The 22,821-nt window shown below is 42.0% G+C and overlaps 1 protein-coding gene across 2 annotated transcripts in view; it reads left to right on the forward strand.

Moving 5' to 3' along the window:
- The window catches only part of LOC308104882 (muscarinic acetylcholine receptor M3-like), a 126,723-nt gene extending 104,377 nt beyond the window's left edge, over positions 1-22,346 (forward strand). The window contains exons 3-8 of one of the 2 annotated variants that reach the window (XM_080455479.1): positions 13,013-13,096; positions 16,316-16,467; positions 16,770-16,942; positions 17,450-17,745; positions 18,199-18,998; positions 19,423-22,346. In XM_080455479.1, coding sequence (XP_080311605.1) covers positions 16,347-16,467; positions 16,770-16,942; positions 17,450-17,745; positions 18,199-18,998; positions 19,423-19,964 — 1,932 coding nt within the window. In that variant the 5' untranslated portion in view covers positions 13,013-13,096; positions 16,316-16,346 and the 3' untranslated portion in view covers positions 19,965-22,346. Of the gene's footprint in view, positions 1-13,012; positions 13,097-15,423; positions 15,488-16,315; positions 16,468-16,769; positions 16,943-17,449; positions 17,746-18,198; positions 18,999-19,422 lie in introns of those variants that run through there. The other variant, XM_080455478.1, reaches the window with a different exon arrangement.
- The last annotated feature ends 475 nt before the right edge of the window (positions 22,347-22,821 follow it).

Here is a 22,821-nt window from a genome sequence, read left to right on the forward strand (position 1 = left end):
TGTGTGTGTGTGTGTGTGTGTGTGTGTGTGTGTGTGTGTGTGTGTGTGTGTGTGTGTGTGTGTGTGTGTGTGTGTGTGTGTGTGTGTGTGTGTGTGTGTGTGTGCGCGCGCGCGCGCTCTCTCCTCAGGGGGTTGATGACACCAAGGAAATTACCCATCAGTTCTTTCTGTCTGCATTTGCCATCACGTCTGATTGTGACCATTTATAGAGAGAGAGGTGCCACAGGAAGACATAATAACAACGAGAGAGGAGAAAGGAAGAATGAGGAACTGTGTGGGTGTGAGGTGTGTGTGAGGAGGTGGTGGGGGGGGGTGAAAGCTAAATCCTCTAGGCTCTGTTTTAATGGCGGAACGTTGCGTCATGATGCAGGGTCTCTTAACTTGTGCCTTGGGGGTGTGTCCGCGCCAATTTTACAATTTACAGGGCGCATTATGTGGGTGCGATGTGATGGCGGCTGGCTCAACACGCCCATTAATCAGAGTGTCGGCTGCCATCACCTTTTTAAGAACGAGCTGCACCCGGTGTGAGGCACAATTCTAGCGAGTGAGTAGCTTGCTCATTCTATTCACTTTTTCCATTAATTTCTTTGATTGGAGGCCTGGCCTCGTGAGGCTGACAAGCTCTCAATGCACCACATGACGATGCGTTGCAAGATGGTCGATCAGCAGTGGAGGTGGGTGGGGGAGCGGAATGTCTACCCTGAAGTTTTCCAAGTGGACAGGAGCCCAAGTGTCCCGGATTTGAACATCATCTCTCACACTCCGGGAGAGGAGTGTAAATCTCCCGAAATGTTTACTTAAATCGGTATCGGATGTCTGCAAATCATCATCCATGACAGCTAAACTACAGCCCCCAGTCCAACGACTCCCTCATCCTCAACCAATAATTGAGTGAATGTCTATACTCTTTTAGATTCGAAAATGAACGGGAGAGACTGTGTCCATTAAACAGTACGGTAGCTTGGGACCAAAAGTAAGGAGTTGGCAAATATCCAATGAGGTGTGCAGATTGTTTTATTTTCAACCCCCGGAAAAGGAAAACAAGCAGATTTATCCAAAAGAGTAGCAGTCCACAAATGCGCAATAATATGAAGAACGTGTCTTATCACAAGCAACAACTCTACATCCGTTAACAGCTTAAAAAAAGGTTTTTGGTGTCTCCTACTCCTACACCTTTAATTTAGGCAAGTTGGAGGCAAGTTGTGAGTCAGAGACAGATACATGTAGATGGGTAGATGAGAGAGAGAGAAAGAGAGAGAGAGGGAGAGAGAGGAAGAACAACTGTGGTAGACAGTGATAGGTGGGCGACTTCTTCTGTGAGAGCGTGGGGTGCAGTGAGAGTGAAGTGCTGCGGTTGTGCTTATAATGAGTGAGTTTGTTTATCAGAATTGTTGATTTATCGTCCTGTTGTCTGTGGATATTTATTTTGTCCCTAGAGAATGTGTTCTCAGTTGTCCACTGTTGTATACAGTTTAATGTGTGCCGTCTTTTGAGCTACACTTTTATAATAATAATAAACATAGATCACATTGGTCACAGCATCTTTGAGGTACTTGTAGGTGCTGTGTGCTTGGTTCCTACATCGAGATGTTAACCCTATGTGCATGTGCACATTGCGCAGTATGTATGTATGAATATCTATGCATTTATCTCTGTATGTACTGTATGTACGTGGACATTAACCTTGTGTGCATATGTTTTTGATATTCAAAGTGGCTTGCTTCAGGGTTAACTCCGCCACTTAAGTTTTTCCCTGGTCTGTTTGTTCATAAGCCTGATTGTCCGGGGGAAGTAGCTTTTTAGATCCTGCCAGTGGCCTTGTGGCTATTTATGTAGCCTGATAAGCCTACAGGCTGTGTTCACTTCACACAACATAGGGCTGTTCAATTAACCGAAAATATATTGAAACTGATATTTAGAACCAATAAACCCGACTTCATCTAGCTCATCTAGGTTAATCAAATAATCGAGAAGCAGGGTTCTCTCTTTATATATATTTTTTTCAAATCAACATAAAAAAAAATCTAATTGTATGAATATATGAATAATCACTCACGTTGTACAATGGTGGTGTACAAAAATAGTGAAAATAGTTGTCATGCGACGCGTTGTGAGCTTGTAGATCTGCTATTATCACTTTCTTTTTATAATCGTTCATTAATCATAATCGAGGCAAAAGTTTGACTCAATGGTGATATTGATATTCGTCGTATGTGTCCTGGATGGAGGGCACATACGCACATCCACTGATGTTTTCATGACCTTCTGCAAAGCTTTGTGGTTGAGGTCAGTCCAATTCCCAGTGATGCAACCAGTGATGCTCTCCCTGATGCCTCTGTAGAAGGCCTGTAGAACCTTGGGCCCCATGCCAAGCTTTCAAAATGTCCTCACTTTCTGTCATTTTAATCATCTTTCTATCCTTGAGAGGACATTTAGTTCTCACACAAATGGCAGTACAAGTACACACATACGCTGGCCCGCACACACACACACACACACGCCTAAACACAACTATCTGGGCATATTAAATCTACTGCGCATTATGTTGTCTCATTTCAATGTGTAATTCCCTGCACTGTATATTTTGTTTATTGCTTGTGTTGTGTTGCATGATGCCAGCTGCAAACTTGATTTCCCATTAGGGATAGGAATGTGTTGAACTTGAAGTTTGAAGAACGACTCGACTACGGTGTCAACATACTGAGGGTTTGAGAGTTGCCACTAGTGGGAGAGTGTAGTTGCTGTCGGGAGGAAACCTTGTCCAAGGCCTTGTGACTAAATACATTTCATTGGTTAAATATTTATAAAACCCACATACACACACATACACTTACACTTTGAAAATATTTTTAAAAATAGCAAAGATGTGCCATTTTTGCGTGACACCCTTGTATGATGAAGGGTATTAATTTACAGGGGAAAAAAACTTAAAAGTTAGTTGAGATGTTTCTGCCTGACAGCAACGATACTGTAGGCTCAGAGCTGTGTGCATGATAAGTAACCCTGTATGTGAGCTGTAGCCTTGCTTGTTAGAGTTTCAACACAAAGAAACAATGCCTCAGGCTTATATGGATGTGGGAGTCGAGACTTTTCTGTAGAGTCGAGACTCTTCTGTACTTCTGTACTTGAATCAGAGTCTTGTGTACTTGACATCTAGGAAGAATTTGAACCCCATGAACCCTAGCATCCGTATTGTGGGCATGTCATAATAGGCAAACATTTGGCATAAATAGGCGAAACCTTCGGAAAACTTTCGGCATCTACAAGCTTGCGATGTGTGGTAAGCTGTGTGTTGTGAGCGGTGTGTGTGTGTGTGTAGCTCTGGATAAAAGGGGAAAACTAAGTCATTACAGGCGAAAGGGGAGAATGGCTGGTTTATTTGTACATTATAGCACATTTCAACAACATGGCAATGCAAAGTGCTGTACATAAAACATTAAAAGCATTAAGACAAACTTCAAAAGAAACAACACATTTAAAATTAAATACAATTGAAAATAGTTATTAAAGAGATGATTGTGTGTGTGTGTGTGTGTGTGTGTGTGTGCGTGTGCAGAAGTAGGGCTACATTCGATTCATTCCGTCCGGTTCGATTGGAAAAAAACGCATCGCCGCACGGTAAATTCGGAGCCGGTGTGCATGAGGTCATTGATAACCATGTGTTCATTTAAAAAATGATATTGTCCGTGCGAAAAATCGCACCCTGTCTGCAAAGGCCTTTAATCTTACAGACTACTAGGCCAATCTGCGTCATATCTTCATGACGTCAATCGGTTGCCTGTCTGGGATCTACTACTAATTTCCCAATTACAACACGCCTGTACCTCCGGCTTATGGGAATTACCGGTACTAGCCAAACACAGACATGCAAATACGATAACGAAAAATACAGTAATTAGATTAACACCAAAATGTATTAACATGACAACAAACCCCAAATCACAAGTCTTAATTTCTTTGCATATTCAAGTCAGTCCGGTCTCCGAGCTGTCTTAAATCAGTCTTTAGCCTCTTGACACAGTTTAGAGTGCCAACATTCACCAACGCATGCACCAAAATTGATACAGTAGCACCATCTTGAAATCATAGTTAAGCTGCCAAACGAGCATGCTGGATTTGAAAAGAACATATTTTGGGTGATTTGATCTGAATCTAACGTTACATATGGGTTGAGAGACCAATCTGTCTGTCTTCTCTCACAGGTCTGAGAGCTCTTTCCTGACACCATGATGGCATGGTCTGCCACCTTTCTGATTCTGTACATCATCAGAAGTGGACAAAGTACTCGACCCCTGTACTTGAGTAAGAGTACAGATACTCCTTGGTCAAATTTACTCCACTATAAGTAAAAGTAGCTCAGTCAAAATGTTACTCAAGTAAGAGTAAAAAAGTCATTGCTTTTAAATATACTTAAGTATTCCAAAGTACATGCTTTGAAAAATACTTAAAGTACAAGTAAAAGTAGAAGTACATTTCTTAATTTTTTTTTGCTGTAATGTTTTCACAATGAATTTATAGGACCTTGTAACTCTCTGAAACCACCTGATGTGCTTGTAGAACCACTACATTATACAAAGCCTGCAGAAACACCTATAAAAACATAGAAATGACTGAGGAACCAGAACTAAATACTTTTACTCCTATACACCCATACAAGAAGTAACAAAGAGGCGAGCAGAGGGGGAAGCCAGAAACACGGCCAGTGTGAGAGCAGAAGTGTGGCAAATTGCATTTTAGGGAAGACAAGAAAACAGCCACCCTAAAGACCAAACCGCAACAATGCAATTAGTCGCAACTCCTTGCAACAAAACCGTTTCAAGGTCAACCGCTCCAATGCAACTCCTTGCAACTGCCATTGGGGGTAATGGTTGCAAGTAGTTGCACGTAGTTCCATGTTGCAAGGAGTTGCATGGCGAATCATTGGTATGGATGTGGAGTGGGCTTAAAAGTGCTCAGTACTTTACAGCCTTCCTAGAAATGTACTTGAGTAAAAGTTAAATATTTGTCTTGGAAATGTACTCAAGTAAGAGTAATAAGTATTTTTTTTTAAAAAGAATACTAAAGTACAGAAGTAAAAGTACAGATCCCCAGAATCTGTACTCAAGTACAGTACTCAAGTACATTTACTCCGTTACTGTCCACCACTGTACATCATAGCTGTGTACATCTCATTCTACATGCCATGACAACATTTCTACACTACTGTTGGAGGGGTTTCTGTCCACAGATTTGTCTCCATACAGCCTGTCTGCTCTATAATAATGGAATGACAGTCCTTTAATTTATTATATCCATTCCCCCCATCTCCCCATGCCTTTTCATAGTCGTGCACAACCCCAAAACATTGTCATCACATGTACCACACAGACCGTAAGATGGAGGGAGAGAGGGCATGTCTCCTGGTGGAGAGTTTAGCGCTCTACTGATCGCCCCTTTCTACTTCCAGGTATGCAGTGCATAAGAACTGGACCTTACGCTTGAGTCTTGACTCTGGGTACAGAAAGCAGACCTGCCCCAGAAGATCAGAAATGTACTTTGGCCCAAACCCATTCAGTGCTTTATAAACCAGCAGTAGTATTTTGAAAATCTATTATTTGACAAAATAGGAAGCCAGTGTAAAGACCTGAGAACTGAATTGATATGATTCACTTTCTTGGTATTAGTGAGGACCCGATTTGGAATCCATTGCAGCTGTCTGATCAGTTTTTTAGGGAGACCTGTAAAGATTCAAGATTCAAGAGGGTTTATTTGATATGTATGACAATTGTCATACAAAAAGGAAGAAGTGAAATGTTGCTGTGGCGTTTTCCACAAGACTGTGCAACAACATTACAATATAACAACGATATTAATAGATCATAATAGTGATAATACTGGATGTAATAAAATAAGGAGAATAAAATGATAAAGTTGACACCATGTAGCCTACAGGTAAAACCGCTTTAGCAGTTAAAAAATTATGTTGGCAATAGTACAGGTAAAACCCTGATTATCAGACTCAGTGGAGTGGGCGCGGTCTATAGTCTGGAGCCAGGCTACTGTAGGTAAAATCACTTAAGCAGCAATGGTGAATTTGCAGAATATGGGTGTATCTGTAATGATGCAGTAGAATGTGCAGTAAGGTACTGTATTACACATCTATAAATGCATTCGCCGCAGATAGCCTAATGTATGTACATTAATACAAGTAACGGTGTGGGCAAAGGCTGCGATGCTGTATTTACATAGACACAGTTACAGCAGTCTCATTTACTGAAGATGAATGCATGGATACGTTTTCCAAATCCTGCTGAGACGTAACTCCTTTAATCCTTGATATCTTCTTAAAGTTGTCTCAATGTCGCTGTTGAAATTCAGGTCCATGACTACACCAGGACTTGGCTTGTGTTGTCAGCTTTCACTTCTCTGTTATCGAGAGAAAAGAGACAGACAGACATAGAGAGAAAGATAAGGTCAAGCGAGGAAGGTTTCGACATCTAAATAGCCTGGGGTCAGAGGTGCTGTGCTTCTGTCACTTTCTGATATTCCAATGACGTGGCACCACTGTGGTCCCCATGGTAACCGACCGACCTGGCCAGATGACAGGTGATCACCTGGGGGCGGGGGGGGGGGGGGGGGTGAACCGACGGGACGCTTTGTGTGCATGTCTGTGTTTGGGGCCTATGTGTTTAAAAGTATCGGGTGAAAAGTGAATTTCAATATAGGGGATCAATGAAGGTTCAATTAAATATTTTTCATAGGGTGCCAATGGGGTGCAAGCTGTGCGTGCGTGTGTATTTGTGCGTGTCTGTCTGTCTAATCTCACAAAGTCTGGATCCATGGATGGATATTATTATTGTTGGAATACAGAGTGAAAGAGGGCGATGAAAATGTGGCAGAGAGGAACACAATGGAATGAATAACAAGAGAAAAGAAAGTGTATTCGAGGGAATATGGAATGAGAGGTAGCCTGTGTGTGTGTTTGTGGCACTAATCTCACAAACCTCTAGTCTGGACCCATCAACACCTTATTTCTTCTGCATGCTGCCAGTAGACCAACCTGGGATATACTAATCTCTGGCCTGAATATTTTTTACATATTGGGAATTCATAATCTCAGATCCACCTTACCGCAATCCTGCCATATTTTGGCAAGTCTGACGTCATCAACATGACATCATCAACATGAAGTCAGAGATCCACATTAAAGACACGCCATTATTAGAGTCTGCATAAAAAGAGATAGTTTCTCTCAAACTATGATTTTGTCTTATAGAGATCCTTGTCTGCAGTGGGCATTCAGGGCAAAGTGAAGATGCATTAAGGCAGATGGCAAGGCCATTATGAACAATAGGGGGAAATTATCTCTTTAGTTACCCACCATCTCCCTTGATGACAGAGCAGTTGATGATTTACTAATTCAGTGATCCTCAGCCCTTTTAATTTCAAGGACCCCCAGTTTGATATGCATATACGGTATATGTATACTGTAACATATATATCTCTCGGACCCCAATCTACAATGTAAAATCTTCAGTGTTTATTAAATTCTGAGAGTTTACAAATGTACACTACATTCATTTGTACACTCTCAGAGTTCAGACCTATGGGTCGATTTGGACCCCTGGTGGTCCCGGGACCAGAGGTTGGGTACTAATTCACTCTTGAGAACGTGGTCATATTCGCTACACCTTGACGTACGTACGTTTCACCCCCTTATGTAGTACATGCATGAGGGGCTGAGGACCCCATTGGTAACGAGTGTTCCACGATGCTAATGCATTGTCCTGAGTTTAAGTTGTATTGTTATATATTGATATACTTGTACATCTTTTACCAAAATCGAATCAAATCAATCGTGCTGTTTTCTAAGAATAACAAAGTATTGCCCCCACACTACTCATCAAAAATAAATGAGATATAGCTATTTTTATAGCACCTATGGTACAGTACACTAGCCATTATGTAATCCTGCAATATTGGCTTTTGTAATAAAATGTTTTAATGGTATGCCAGCTGCCTTTTGGAGAGTTTGGCATTGCACCATGGCAGTTATTACAGAGGATAATGTCACATAGAGTCACATATTTTACAGCCAAGTCTTCTATCTAAGCCAAATGTTTTTTTTGGTTCCAAATTGTTCCATAATTTTCAAAATGTTATCTGGTTTGATCTATTCCAGATTGGCTGAACCACGGGGGTCCACATGGGCCTCTGAATGCCAAATCATCAATGCTTTTTCACACAGAATGGCTTATTTTCATCAAGCTTAAAAGGCTCCAAAAGGGCTCTGCTGACCAGACGTGCGCCGCTCTGTCTGCACCAGCTCGGCTCTCAGTATGCAAATCGCCATATAAAGTATTAATTCAAGTATCAATTCATTTTCAGAAGCAAGGACAAACATTAGCAGGTTGTCATACTGTACTCAGCTGTGCTAATATATTTACTTAACATTGCCAGACGTTGAATTCCTCTCCCCCCCCCGCTGACTGCAGAAAAGTCTCACTCTAAAACATTTTAGAAATCTAGCTAAGTCTGTGGTTCTCAAAGTGGGATCCAAGGACTCACAAGATTCCTTGAGGAGGGGTTCTAATTTGACCCTTACAAGTCTGTAACTCTGACAGTGTGCAAATGGAACCAAATGGACCCATTTGGTTCCATTTGTACACTGTCAGAGTTACAGACAGGTCCTTGAAAATGTTAAGTTTGAGAACCACTGAGCTAGGTCAATTTAAATACACTGTGCTGTATGTCTGTACATTCTGTGAATGTATGTACTCAACACTATCATCACACATGGAGTCTAAATATTTAGTCGGCTAGTACTGTCTGTCTCTTTCTCTGTCTCTATGTTGTAGACCAGTGGTTCTCAACCTTTTTCATGTCAGGGACCCCCAAATTGATATGTATTTGGCCACGGACCCCCATCTGAAAAAGAGTTTGTGTGAGGGACCCTAAGAAGAGAAGATATCTGAGAAATGCAAAATTGTTCAAGATTATTCAAACGCTTTCAAGGTTTTTCGAAACTGCTCAAAAATAGCAGATGTACAAGCTTGCAGCAAGGCACAAAGTGACGCGCTGTGAGCTTGTATATCTGCTATTTTTGAATAGCCAACATATAAATGGATAAAGTGGTTACAATGTTTGTGATGCTACAGTAACTGCTTTTGCTGGGGACCCCCTGAAATCCCCCCAAGGACCCCTGGGGGTCCCCGGACCCCACTTCGAGAACCAATGTCGAATAGATGGATACAATTATTTTGAGGATTTGAGGATGTTCAAGACACAGCTGAAACCTTTAATTGGGGGCCGTATAGGGGGCGTTTATGGATCTGGATATTGGATAGGGGGGGTCCTCGTCCCCCAAAAAGCTTGAGAACCATTGCTCTAGCGTCACCCTTTGGCCAACATTTCCAGCTGGGTGTAAGGAACAGCACGGCCTCTAGGGGTTGCTAACGGGACTTTTAGATGCCTAGTCTTGTTTCCCCACCCACATTTCCCCAGGATTTGCTTTCTTCCCGCCACCAACCCAACATTTTGTAGAGTTTAGGACACCGCAGGGAGCATAAAGCCCTTGATATGGTTATAGCAGCATCTGCCAGTTTTAGAGTGATGTTCTACAGCCATTGTTTAATACTTATGGTGTTAAATTAGGCAGAAGATGTGAATTGTTCAACAGCCACTGTCTGCAGTAAAACGTAATTTTTTAACCGCAATTAAAATGCAGCTGTTGAAAGAGGGACAGAAGTACTTGTGCAGCTGCAGCCTAATTTATGTTACGTGGCACGATGGTGTCGCACGGCAAACATTGCAGACCTACAAGCTCGTAGGTCGGGGGGAAAAAGAGCTTGTAACCATTATTCATTATTAGCAGACCATTATTCATTATTAGTATAAAGTGTTTAAGTGGGTATGTATCAGAATACGTACCGAAAATACACAACTTTATATTGGTTGCACCGTTGCAGAGATGTCAACCATTAACAATCATACAGTACGTACGTACAGTACATACACACATACAGTACTGTATACCACGTTATAGTGGCTGCTGTGGAGATACTTGTTGTGGAGACATCAGTTTGGTTGAACTTATTTATTTATCAGCCTAAGGAGGTAGAGCGGCTGCCTTATGGATTAGTGTTGAAGTGTCCTTGAGCAAGACACTGAACCCCTAAATGCACCCGATGAGCAGGTCGGTGCCTTGCATGGTTTTCCTCCGGCACCGTTGTGTGTAGGTTTGTGCGTATGTGATAATAGCGTAACAATCATTTTAACCACTTTAACCATAAATTTAACTTTGGCTATTCAGAAATTGCAGATTTACAAGCTATAACTTTGTGCCGTGCTATGAGCAATGAAAAGGTTTTGTGCCAGGAACAATATGGACAAAGTGGTTAAAAGGATTGTGATGCTATGTTAAAGGCATACTAGGTAACGTTTTCAACAAAACTAAAGTTAAATTGTATATCTTTTGTGAGTGGCAAAAGTTTCACAACACCCACTCCATGAATTTCACCCCCGGAAGCCTTTTATTTATATATTTTATATTGAACGTGGACTGGGGGGACTTTCCCGGGGAAATGACGTCATCTGGCCGGAAAACGGAGGTGGAAATGCACTGGTTTCCTGTTTGGCCAGGAACTACCGCAACGGTTTCCTGTTTGGCCAGGAACTATCGCGCTAATAACAAAAAGGAACCTCACGCTGATTTTAAGAGAATGTAGGATTGGAAGATCGAAAAAGAACAGAAAAAGAAAGCACAGCTCATGGTAACTAATGCTCCACTGGCTAAGAGAAACGATCCGTAGATAGTATAAAACAATTAAAAGATCGCTTTTTGAAACGCTTCCGGCTTCCGGTGAAAACGAATGGAATTCTGGGTAATCGAGGACAACGGAAATTGTATGCAGTGACGGTAGTGACCAGCAGAGGTTGCTAAAAATCGTTAGTTGTGAATTTGCATTGTACAACTTTAACTACTTTGGCTGGGGACCCCCTCAAGGACCCCTACGTGTTTGTGCCTGTTGGTGATTGGATGATCGCATGTGTGTGTGGGTGGGGGTGGGGGTGGGTGTGTGTGTGTGTGTGTGGGGCGGGGGTGGGTGTGTGTGCGCAAAGTAAAAATCAATGCTGTTAATTTAAGAGTGTAGGTAGGATAATGTCCAAGCCCAGTAAGGGTCCAACTTACACTGTGGATTTTACATACATTTGGTATAAAAGTGAAGGTTTGCACCCAGAAGTGTCTCAGTCCTCGTTGAAGAAGCGACATAGTCTGTCTTTTTTCTGTCTTCATACCTCTTCTTGTCTCTGTAGACCTACGTTAGGATTTACACATTGAAGCAGGTAAGACGCTGCCTTTTTTGTGTTAAATATCTCTATATTTTGATAGGCAAGGCGATTTTATTTGTATAGCACATTTCAGCAACAAGGCAATTCAATGTGCTTTACACAGAACATCAAGCAAAGGAAACACAATTATACAATGACATTAGGATGCGTATAATTAGGACATTAGGATGCGAAGGAACAAAAGAAGTAAAAATAACAGATACTGTACAATTAACAGTGCAGAAGAGAAAGAAAAAGGAAAAACAAAAGTAACTTGTACTTAGTACTTAGTTGTGTTTGTAAGGAAATAGTGGCAACAGAGCTGCAGTTTTCTGGGAGTTTGTTCCAGATATGTGGTGCATAAAACTAATTGCTGCTTCCCCATGTTTATTGTTGGTCTTAGGAACAGAAAGCAGACCTTTCCCAGATGACCTGAGAGATCTGGATGGTTCATGATATCACACTCTATTGATATTAATCAATAAGAGTGTTTGTTCAGTAACAGGGGTCTTCCTGTTTCTCCAGCTCTTTAGTAACTGTTACGTGACCTTATGAGCCTATATACAATGTCTATAGCTACTCTGCGTGCATGGTACTCAATTAACTTTTCCAACTTACTAAAGATCAGACTGACAGTGATTTGTTGCCGTTAGCTAATCAACTACGAGGTATTCATGATGCCAAAGGGTTATGGGCCATTTTTGTTGCATCATACTGGGATAACTAATGTTGTTCCTTTTAGTTGTTGTTGGGGGTTTTATCTCTGTAAGTTTGCACATACCTGTACGTGAAATAAGTCCACCGTTACGAATTAGTCTTGCTCAGGGACACATTGACACATAGAGGGGGAGGCGGGGGGGACCAGGGACCTTCTGATTTCCAGGCAGCCTCTGCGTTTTGTGTTTTGTGTGTGTGTGTGTGTGTGTGTGTGTGTGTGTGTGTGTGTGTGTGTGTGTGTGTGTGTGTGAGTGAGTGCGTGCGTGTGTGTGTGTGCGAAGTATTTGGATATTTGAAATATTTTTTAATTATATATTTTGTTTGCAAACCTTATGCCACAACAATTCAAAGTACACTACTTTTTATTATTTTGGATTCTATAAATAATATGATGGGAATGGATCTACCGCTCACCCAAAAATGAAGGTGTTGAGAGTAAATTAGGTGAGACAATGTTGTCCTTGTCCTCCCACTGAGTTACATCAGGCTCAAGCCTGATTTATACTTTGTCTTATGTTGTGTGCCACAAATAGCTGATGTACAAGCTCACAATGCATTGTGTCGCAGCGTGCTGTGAGCTTGTAGATTGGCCATTTTCTTTGGATCAATAGACCTTCATTCGAGCATGTCTTTGATGAAGGTCTATTGATCCAAAGCGAGGTATATTGACCCATAGCTAGGTAAGATATATTGACCCACAGTTAGGTAAGACACATTGACCCACAGTTAGGTAAGATACATTGACCCACAGTTAGGTAAGTAAATGAATTCACAGACAGGTAAGATATATTGACCCATAGCTATGTAACATTTATTGACCCACAGTTAGGTCATATATATTGGCCTACAGTTAAGTAAGATAATTAACCTACAGTTAGGTAATATATATTGACCTGGCTGCAGTTAGGTAAGATATATTTATACACATTTATTGACAACAAGCATAATATGCACAAAATAAATGATTGCACTTTTTTGTCAAAAGGATAACACAAAAAAGCCTGAAGGCCACCTTTGGATTCGGATTCCTAGACGGCCGACCTACCTCCTGAGCCACTGCCGCTCCTAGGTAAGGTATACTGACCCAAAGATAGGTCTATTAATCCAACACGTTGCATCGTGATGCGCTTTGAGCCTCTATTTTTCTTTAGGTCAGTAGACCTTCTTCAAAGCATGTCTCTGATGGAGGTCTATTGACCCATTGGTCAATGGGCCAAACCCATTACCTGGAATTTAGCATTTGATGGAACTCTGCAGACAGCATCACATTTTTCCTTTCTGCAAGACCTTGACTGACTAAGATGGAGGTTTTTCATGCAAAGCTTGCATTAAAAAAAACAGAGGAGAGCAGCCAGAGGTCAAGGCGGGTCAGGGTCCATAAAGGCTGAAGCTTGGTATAACCAGCCCCTAGGGTGATCCATGGCAAATTAATGGATTGCGTTTATAATATCATATATAATTGATATGCTATGGAACGCAAAAAAAGGAAAACCAGGTCCCAAAAAAGGACTTGAAGGATTTTGACTGACACTTGGAATTAAATATTTAGATTTTGGTTGAATTTATGGGAAAGGCTGTTCTTTTCTTTTCTTCTCTTATCTTCTTTATAATGTTCATAAATAATGTATTATTATTATTATTATTATTTATTCATACTCACTCTCAGGTAATATCATGCGTTGTGTGTGATGTTCTTAGGTCTTATGTCTGTAAGTTGTTATCGTTCAGCTTTTATGATTATTATTTATTATTTGCGTCTTTTGTGTGACAGTTTATGTCAGTATGTTTGTCATTATGTGTGTTGGTTTGTACTATACTTTTTAGAAAAAGAAAAATATGCAAAGAAAACATATATTCAAGAAAATATAGAGCCTGTAATGAAGGCGTAAGAAGTCCAGGATAGACAAGAATTAAAGTAGATACAAGGTTTATAAGGGAAAAAACTAAACCGCAAACCTGTTTTCATTAGTTTCGAGAACATAGTGTAGTGCTTGTTTTGTTGCAGCGTGGGATGGCATTTAGTACATACAGTATGTACGTGTATACGGTCAAAGAGAATGGCTCCCTAAAGCTTATGGAAATGCATTTTCCTGCTTTCTTTTCATATTACCCCCCCCCCACACACACACACACACACACTTTCACTTGTCTCATCCACTATGAAAGGAAACTTCTGCCTCCATTCTGCCTTCCATCACCCACACTGCTTTTATTTATTCATTCATCTTTAACCCCCCATCACACACACACACACACACACACACACACACACACACACACACACACATCTCACTCCCTTTCTCTTGCTCTCCAGTCAGTGCATTCCAAGCCCATTTCCCTTTCTCTCTCTGTCTCTGTCTCTCTCTCTCTCTCTCTCTCTCTCCCCCCTCCCTCTGCCTAACTCCCTCACTCTGCCCCCCCCCCCCACCCCAACCCCCCTGCACAATAGAGGAATGAAAGTGTATGACTTTGATATCTTTTATGTAAACCTGGCACACTTCACCTGAGCCCTGTCACTTGGCGTATATGCTCCTTCTATTTATAGTTCCATTTGGCAGCCCCGCGGCTTCAGAGTCAGCAGTCTCACCAGAAGAGAGGATATGCTGTGAGACTGACCATGGACTCATTCCCGGCCAAATACTAAACCTTTTGTGAAAGGTCATTCAATGAGGAGGGTTTTTATTTATTTTATTATTGACATTTTATACTTACATTTAGGCTGATGTTCCAATGAGAGCAATTTGGAATTGAAAGTGGTTTTGTTGGGTTTTTATCGTTTTTCATCAATTTAGTCAACCATAGTCCAATATGAGGTTCATGATGATCATGCATGAATTACCTAGAAGCCTGTAAAGAAATGTGATATTTTGATATTGATCATTCTCTTTGTTCTCTTGTTAATCCAGTCATCATCCCTTCAAATCATTTGATCTGTTCCATTTAATTTAACAAAACAATGTTGGATTATTGGTAAATTATTATTATTATAATGTTTCTAGATATCTAGGACATTTCTAGAAATCTCACTTGTTACTGCCTGCTTGCTGTGGACATAATACAGTCCTTGATATCGTTCCCACTGTGAGAAAAGCCTCGCTGAAATGCCACACAATTCATTTTCTTATCAGAAGAGATTGCATTGTTGACATATGGAAACATGTCAAACTATTGCTCGACCTGAGTAGGAAATGTCTGTCCCTTGTTACAGATAACAAGTATAATCTAGTCAGCTGAGAGAGATATGTTCTGTGGTATGTTAATTTTACAGTGCAAGTGCATAAAATAATCTGTTCCTGCAGTACGAGCCGTGGATTCAGGATTTACCTACTGTATGATAACTCCCAATATACTTTTCCAATACTGTATTAAAGTCTGTCATCTGCCTATTCTCCAGGAATGTTTATTTAACCGGACACAAGGAAATGGTACAATCCATGGGTGGTTTAAGGTTAGCCATAAGGTAATTCTCTAACTTGACAGAGCGGACTTGTGTGTTTATTGTATGTTACTTAACTGTACGTCCATAACACTAACTCCAACTCTAATGTGTCAGCTCCACCACTTACATGTTCACCACTTGTCGTTTTACATTGCGACACATGTTCTTCTACTGTACGTTGTACAGCAGAAGCAATAATAACAATTACAAAAGAAATAATTAAGAATAACAAGTGGTAAGGGAAATTATGTGCATTAATCATAGCACACTTTGATTTGCTTTGAAGTTGCTGTGTGTATGGGTCCTACTTCTAAATATTATATACATGTGTGCGCAGTATGCATATTGCATTTGTGTATTTTCCAAATGCGATACACAGATGTATAGAAAATATCAATTTTAAACGCTTATGGTGAATCATATTCTGCACAGGTTCATGTATAATACTGTAGCCTACCTCTGTCCATGAATTATTACTGTGTGAATTAATGCTGTGCTGATGTGTGGAAATATAAGCACACACTAAGCTCACTGTTTTCAAGAGGAAGAGTCACACATGAAGGAACACGGGGTGTCAGTGTTCAATTTAAAACACAGCACCCCTTGAGTGCTCCAATGTCAAACTTTGGAACAAACATATGTCTGGAAAATGCATTGGCTTTGCGGCACAAGCTTTACATAATGTGTACGTCCGATCCACATGAGTGAAGATGTACAAATCCTTTTGTATTCCCTAAATTCTCCTCTCGTCTCTTCTCATCTTGTCTTCTCTCCTCTCATCTCCTTGTGTCTCCTCTCCTCCCCTTTTCTCTCCTCCCCCTTTTCTCTCTTCTCCTTTTCTCTCCTCAGATATCTTCTTGGACTATGCCTTTTGGCCACCATGAGCCTCAACTCCAGCTCTGAGCCCGGCCTTTTCCTCTCCAACAGCTCTCCTGGAATGAGAGTTCACCCTGACACTGCCATCTTAGCTGTGGGCAACCACCCGGAGTCTGCCATCATAGGTACAATTAAAGGAAATCTTCAATTATGTTAAGAAAAGTGCTACACAGTAAAATCATCAGTATTCATTTAACATTGACAGGTCCATTTGTTTCCATTAACACATTCTGAGTTACAAATGGATAAATAAAATGTTGTATAGACAGTGTATAGACAGTACACTTAAAACACACTTTTTTTTTGCATGTTAAACACGTTTAATCTAATCAGAACACAATTACCATTATTTCAGTACATCTTATTAAAGGTGGTTGATTTCCCTGTTTCATTTCTTATCTGAACATGATTTTGTTAACAATTTTAGGCAGCCCATTCCAGGAGTCCGCCATTTTATCCAGTAGTTCGGGTGGATGGCAGCAGTACAATGACAGCCATGTACCAGGGCAGCGAGGGAACTTCACAATATCGCCAGTCAACGGGACTCTGATGCCACCAACAAAAGAGTACGACCCTTTAGGAGGGCACACTATATGGCAGGTAACAGTAAGACTACCATGCTGCTTTGAAACAGCTTCATCAGAAAGTGCTTTAAAGATTAAATCCATAATTTTGATGTCCTATCCGGTGTGATTTGAACCTGAGCCTCCCACCAACTTTCATCCACTCAGTCAAGACATTCCCTGCTTGATCAGGGACGATATTGCACTTACATTTTGACCATACTGTAAGTCTTAAAATATTGAACATATGACCATCATACTGATTGATTCAAATTATGTTTTATTTAGTACTTTTTTGTGTTATCCTGTTCCCCTAAATATTTCACTGTACCTACAGTACATGCCATTTAAATTGTTTTACTAATAAAGTATTCAATCAATTAAAATTGTTTTAACAGAGAACAAGCATTGCACATTTTCTAATCTGTGTGTGTGCATACATGTTTAATTCTCTACATTGCTTTGCATTTAAAAATATCTAGACTGTCCCAACATCCCATCTGCAGATACTGCATATGATACTTTCTTTTTCTTCCTCCCTCAGGTGATAATCATCATCTTCCTCACCGGATCTCTCTCCCTGGTCACCGTCGTGGGCAACATCCTGGTCTTGGTGTCGTTCAAGGTCAACAAGGCGCTGAAAACCGTCAACAACTACTACCTGCTCAGCCTGGCGTTTGCCGACCTGACCATCGGCACGCTGTCCATGAACCTGTACACCACCTACATCATCATGGACCAGTGGGCTCTGGGCCCGGTGGTGTGTGACCTGTGGCTGGCTATCGATTATGTGGCCAGCAACGCCTCGGTGATGAACCTGCTGGTCATCAGCTTCGACAGGTATTTTACTTTGCTGCTTGTCGACTGTTAGACTGTGGAGCCGCTACGCATCAGACAGCACAGCATCATTGTTTGTTCTGTAAGGAATTCTCAACCGTTTTCATTTCAAGCAATAGACACAAAACTACACTGTAAAATCCTCAGTGTTTATTCAACTCGGAGAAGATAAGAGTCCATTTGGTTCCATTTGTACTCTCTCCGAGTTACAGAACCTGTAAGGGAACCAGTGCTCTTTAAGACAAAAGTTAGTAACCTTTTTAATGTATACAAATTAATAATTAATGTATTAATGAATTAGTGTCTTTGCCATCTGCTGGTTTTAACTCTTTTATTTTGGGTGGCCCCAGGACAGTTCAATCCCCTTATCTGCAATATAAGTGCCATCAGCAGTAACATTGGTGTTATGTATGGGTTTTCAGACCTGCTCATCTCATCTCTGTCTTGTCTCCTTAGATACTTCTCTGTGACCAGGCCGTTGACCTACCGTGCCAAACGGACAACCAAGCGGGCCATGACCATGATCGCTTTGGCCTGGTCCATCTCGTTCATCCTCTGGGCCCCCGCCATCCTGTTCTGGCAGTACTTTGTGGGCAAGCGGACGGTGCCGCCCGACGACTGCTACATCCAGTTCCTGTCGGAGCCCATCATCACGTTCTGCACAGCCATCGCCGCCTTCTACCTGCCGGTGACCATCATGACCGTCCTGTACTGGAAGATATACCAGGAGACGGAGAACCGCTCCAAAGACTTGGCGGGACTCCGGGGATCCGGGTCGGGCAACCGACACCAGTGTCAGAACCAGGCCAGCGGCGGTAGCCAGGCGGAGTCTTCGGCCATGCTCCCCCAGGCCGCCAGCCCCCGCCGCTGCAGCAGCTATGAACTGAGCCAGGCGGCCGCGGGGAAGAGCCACAAGTCCAAGGCGGAGCTGGTGGGCGGAGGTGGCGGCGGGGGAAGGTGGGGAGGTCTCTGGCTCCGCCTCTCGTCGCTGCTGCCGGGCCGGCATTCGTCCAAGAGGTCCGTCGCCACGATGACGACGACGGTCGGGGAGGCGGAGCACAGCAGCAGCGACAGCTGGAACAACAATGAGACGGGCGCCTCCCTGGACCAGCTGGACTCGGAGGATGAAGCCGAGGGGTCCACCAAGGCCATCTACTCGATCGGCGGGAAGAGTCAAATGTCAGGGGACGAGCCACAGCTGACCTCACCGGGGGACCGGGATGTAGCAGAAGAAGACCTGTTACGGCCGTCTATAGGTTGAAATAATAATACAAATAACAATGCCCTGTCTGTGTAGTATTGTGTGCAGTAGGTCATACTGTATGTCAGTGGTTCTCAAACTTTTTAATTTCAAGGACCCCCAGTTTGACATGCATTAGGCCACAGACCCCCATTTGACACCATTTGTACCATTTGGAACCCCAATCTACATTGTAAAATCCTTAGTGTTATTTTAATTCTGGGAGTGTATAATTGGAACCAAATGGACACCTAAGGGTCCATTTGGTTCCATTTGTACACTCTCACAGTTAAAGGCCTGTAAGGGTCCATTTGGTTCCTAACGATGAATAATTTAACCGGGGACCCCCTGGAACAACCTCAAGGACCCCTGGGGGTCTTTGAGAACCACAGTGATATGTAATAAAATACCTATCTATACGCCTGTTTCTTTTTGTCTAGATGGGAAGAGGTCCGGAAAGGTGAAGAGAAACCGGGACAAAGCCTCGTCGCCGTCCAGCAGAACTCCAACGGGGTCCAAATTGAACACCACCGCCTCTTCAGCCTCCTCCTCCTGGTCCACCGAGGCCGCCGCGGCGGCCACCGCGGACACCGCCGCGGCCAAGCGCCTCGCCTACAAGACCAAGACGCACGCCGTCAACAAGCGCAAGAACGAGAAGAAGGTGAACGAGAAGAAGGCGGCGCAGACGCTCAGCGCCATCCTGCTGGCGTTCATCATCACGTGGACGCCGTACAACATCATGGTGCTGGTGAACGCCTTCTGCCAGAACTGCATACCCGCCAAGCTGTGGATGCTGGGCTACTGGCTGTGCTACGTCAACAGCACCATCAACCCCATGTGCTACGCCCTGTGCAACCAGAACTTCCGCACCACCTTCAGGGACATCCTGATGTGCCAGTGGGACAAGAACAAGAAGAAGAACCACAACGTTCAGTTCCAGCAGAGGCAGGCCGTGGCCTTCCGCAAGAAGGACCCGCTGTAGTGGAGAGAGAGGGGAGATCACGGGATGGATTTATGCTTTAAAAGGTGGATTATGTCCTGATCAGAACTGTGTGGAGCTTGTTGTATGCTCGTTTGCAGGAAATGCTGGAAGTACAGTATACTGTATGTTTATTCAGGAAAAGGATGCTGAGCTGCAGTGAATGGAAAGCACCCCTAAATAGTGTGATAGCCTTTCAGGAGGACAAATAAGGGGCTTGGGCAGAGCTTTTATTAGTCCGAGTTTGGTGTCACCCATCGTGTTTCAGCCTCTTGTCTTGTCCTTGTCTTGAAAGGTCTTATAATAGGGTGCTGCAGTAGCCTTTTGTCAGTCAGTGAAAATGACTGTCTTTACACTTACAGGAGCCTTATCATGTTATAATATGACACTAAAACGTAATCAAACTGATCTACACTGAAAGTGAATGCGTCGACTTCAACTACGGCGTATTCAGTTGAGTTCACACAATCCCACGTTACACAAACGCTGTGACTCCTGGGGATTTTTTAAATGAGCTGAGCTTGCGGAACTGATTTGATCCAGGCTCACCTTAAATGTCAAGTGGACATGAACTGAGATGACTGCGACGGAACTAAAGAAAATCTCTCGTGGTGAATAAAGAATTTTCTGGCAGCACTTCAGTGCAGGTCGGGGTTGGTATTATAGCACTATAAGAAGAATGCTATCTGAATTTGTCTAAAAGTGTTTCTTTGTGTTTCTACAGAACTATGAACAAATCGTATTGTATCTGTGTAATGCTGGTATTGTAAGTCATTAGGACAGTTGAAACAAAAAAAAAGCAAGCCTGAATTTCTTCTGTCATTTCAACACATCAGTGAGGTTAAATTTCTGTGAGAACTGTTGTTACCGTTGCTACACATCCACTATTTAAAAGAAGAACGCCACCCGCATGAAATCAATGGAAAGTGGGGAGTCTCCTAACACATGAGAATATCATTATACTGTCGACGTGGTGCAGATCTGCTCTGCTCGGTTTCTGATCTGAGGATTACACAGTGGAGCAGTGGTTCTCCAACTTTTTCTACAAGGCATACAGAGGGAGAGGATTAAGTCTCTTATGGTCTGTAGGTTAAGAAGCACTGCTCTAAAGGTCAGGGATTCCACTTTTAAAACCCCACAGATGATTCAGCCCTTTCCTTAGGCCTATGTTACATACTGTAATCCCAGACAGTGATGAAGGGACAAAACGGATGAAAAACAACGATTTATCCCTATGGACTTATAGTATTTCGTTAAGTTTATGATCAGAGATGAAAGGGCTATTGAAAGTATGGTACATTTGTGTTATTAAGCCCAGTTTGTTAAATATGAATTTGTTGCATAGCTGTCGTGTGGGGGGTGCATGTGTGTATAGGTCGGCACACATAAAGGGCCCATGTGCAGTTATTTTTTACACACAAGGACCATCATAATGGTCTTATACGGTCTTTGCAGCTACAGGTCCCTAGTGCTTCTTTAAGTCCTTTCCATTTTCGTGCTCTGCTGATTTTGCCTAATTGAACAAAAGGCAAAAATCCCTCATGCAGTAGTAGATAACTCAACCTGGATGGCTCTGCTGCCATGTGACATCAAACACAACTGTCCATATAACCATGACCGGTGACCACAGCCCCTATTTTCTACTTTGTTAGATACGATGGCGTCACATGAAAGTAGCAGGTTTACAAGCTCGGCTGTTCGCTTGTAGAGCTGCTATTTTTTTTTTGCTATTTTAGAACAATTTTGAAAAATGAATGCTCATCTACTGCTAGATGGCGTTGTGAGCACTGACATTGTGATGAGAACCAATTCTATCCTTTGACAGAGGGAGTTTGTACTTATAAGTATAGTACATGTTATTAAAGATGTTTAATAAAGTGTGTGCACTTTGAATTGATGTGTTTATCATGCGTGCGACTCAGTGTTTCAATAGAAAGTTATTGTCATTTTTTAAAATCAATTGTGTCTTTGAAAGTTTCACATGCAGATGAGTTGAATTGCAATAAAATGTATAGCCTTGAATATCATTTTATCCAGGGATGAAGGTATCATGTTGAAATGTTGAAACAAGAAAAAAATTTGAATCTAATATTGAGATCAATTAAACAGAGCTCTGCTCTGTGGAAACAGTGATGGTATGATAGCGCCATCAAGTGGCAACAAAATAAAAGTGCACACTCAGATAGATTTCTGATATTTCTTTATTCAGGTATTTCAATGACTTATGAGAACCTGGTGGTTTATTTACATTTTTGAAACACGACAACCTATGAAGTGCATTGATATGATTTGGGTCCAGAACAAATATGCACAAAGGTGTCACACACACACAGACACACACACACACACACACACACACACACACACACACACACACACACACACACACACACACACACACACACACACACACACACACACACACACACACACACACACACACGGCTTAAATGACATACTGTAGGTTATAAACACAATACTGATTTCCAACATAGGTCACACATTCTCATAAACTGGACATAGCTCTCAGCCTCCTCAGCTTTGAGATTGGCATTAGCCCGTTTTATTTCCAACGTCTTTTACATTTTTAACACATGTATGGTTAACTTTGCGTTTCTAAAGGCAAGTTCAGTTTGTATTGGTTTATCACATACCTTAGCTGACTGACACAGACTGCATGATGGATTTGAGGGAATTATGATTTTACTGTTGACAGAACAAAGGGAGTTTTTAGAAGTGTTGTGTATTAAAGGAGGAATAAATAAATGTCAAATTGTGAAGTCTCATTCGATATTATTCCTGTGTGGTGTTTTAACTGGCTATTTGGCATATCTCTATAGTATCTCTTTTTCAATCTCTC

The sequence above is a fragment of the Gymnoscopelus braueri genome (assembly GCF_963280865.1).
Source record: "Gymnoscopelus braueri genome assembly, chromosome: 17".
NCBI lineage: Eukaryota > Metazoa > Chordata > Actinopteri > Myctophiformes > Myctophidae > Gymnoscopelus > Gymnoscopelus braueri.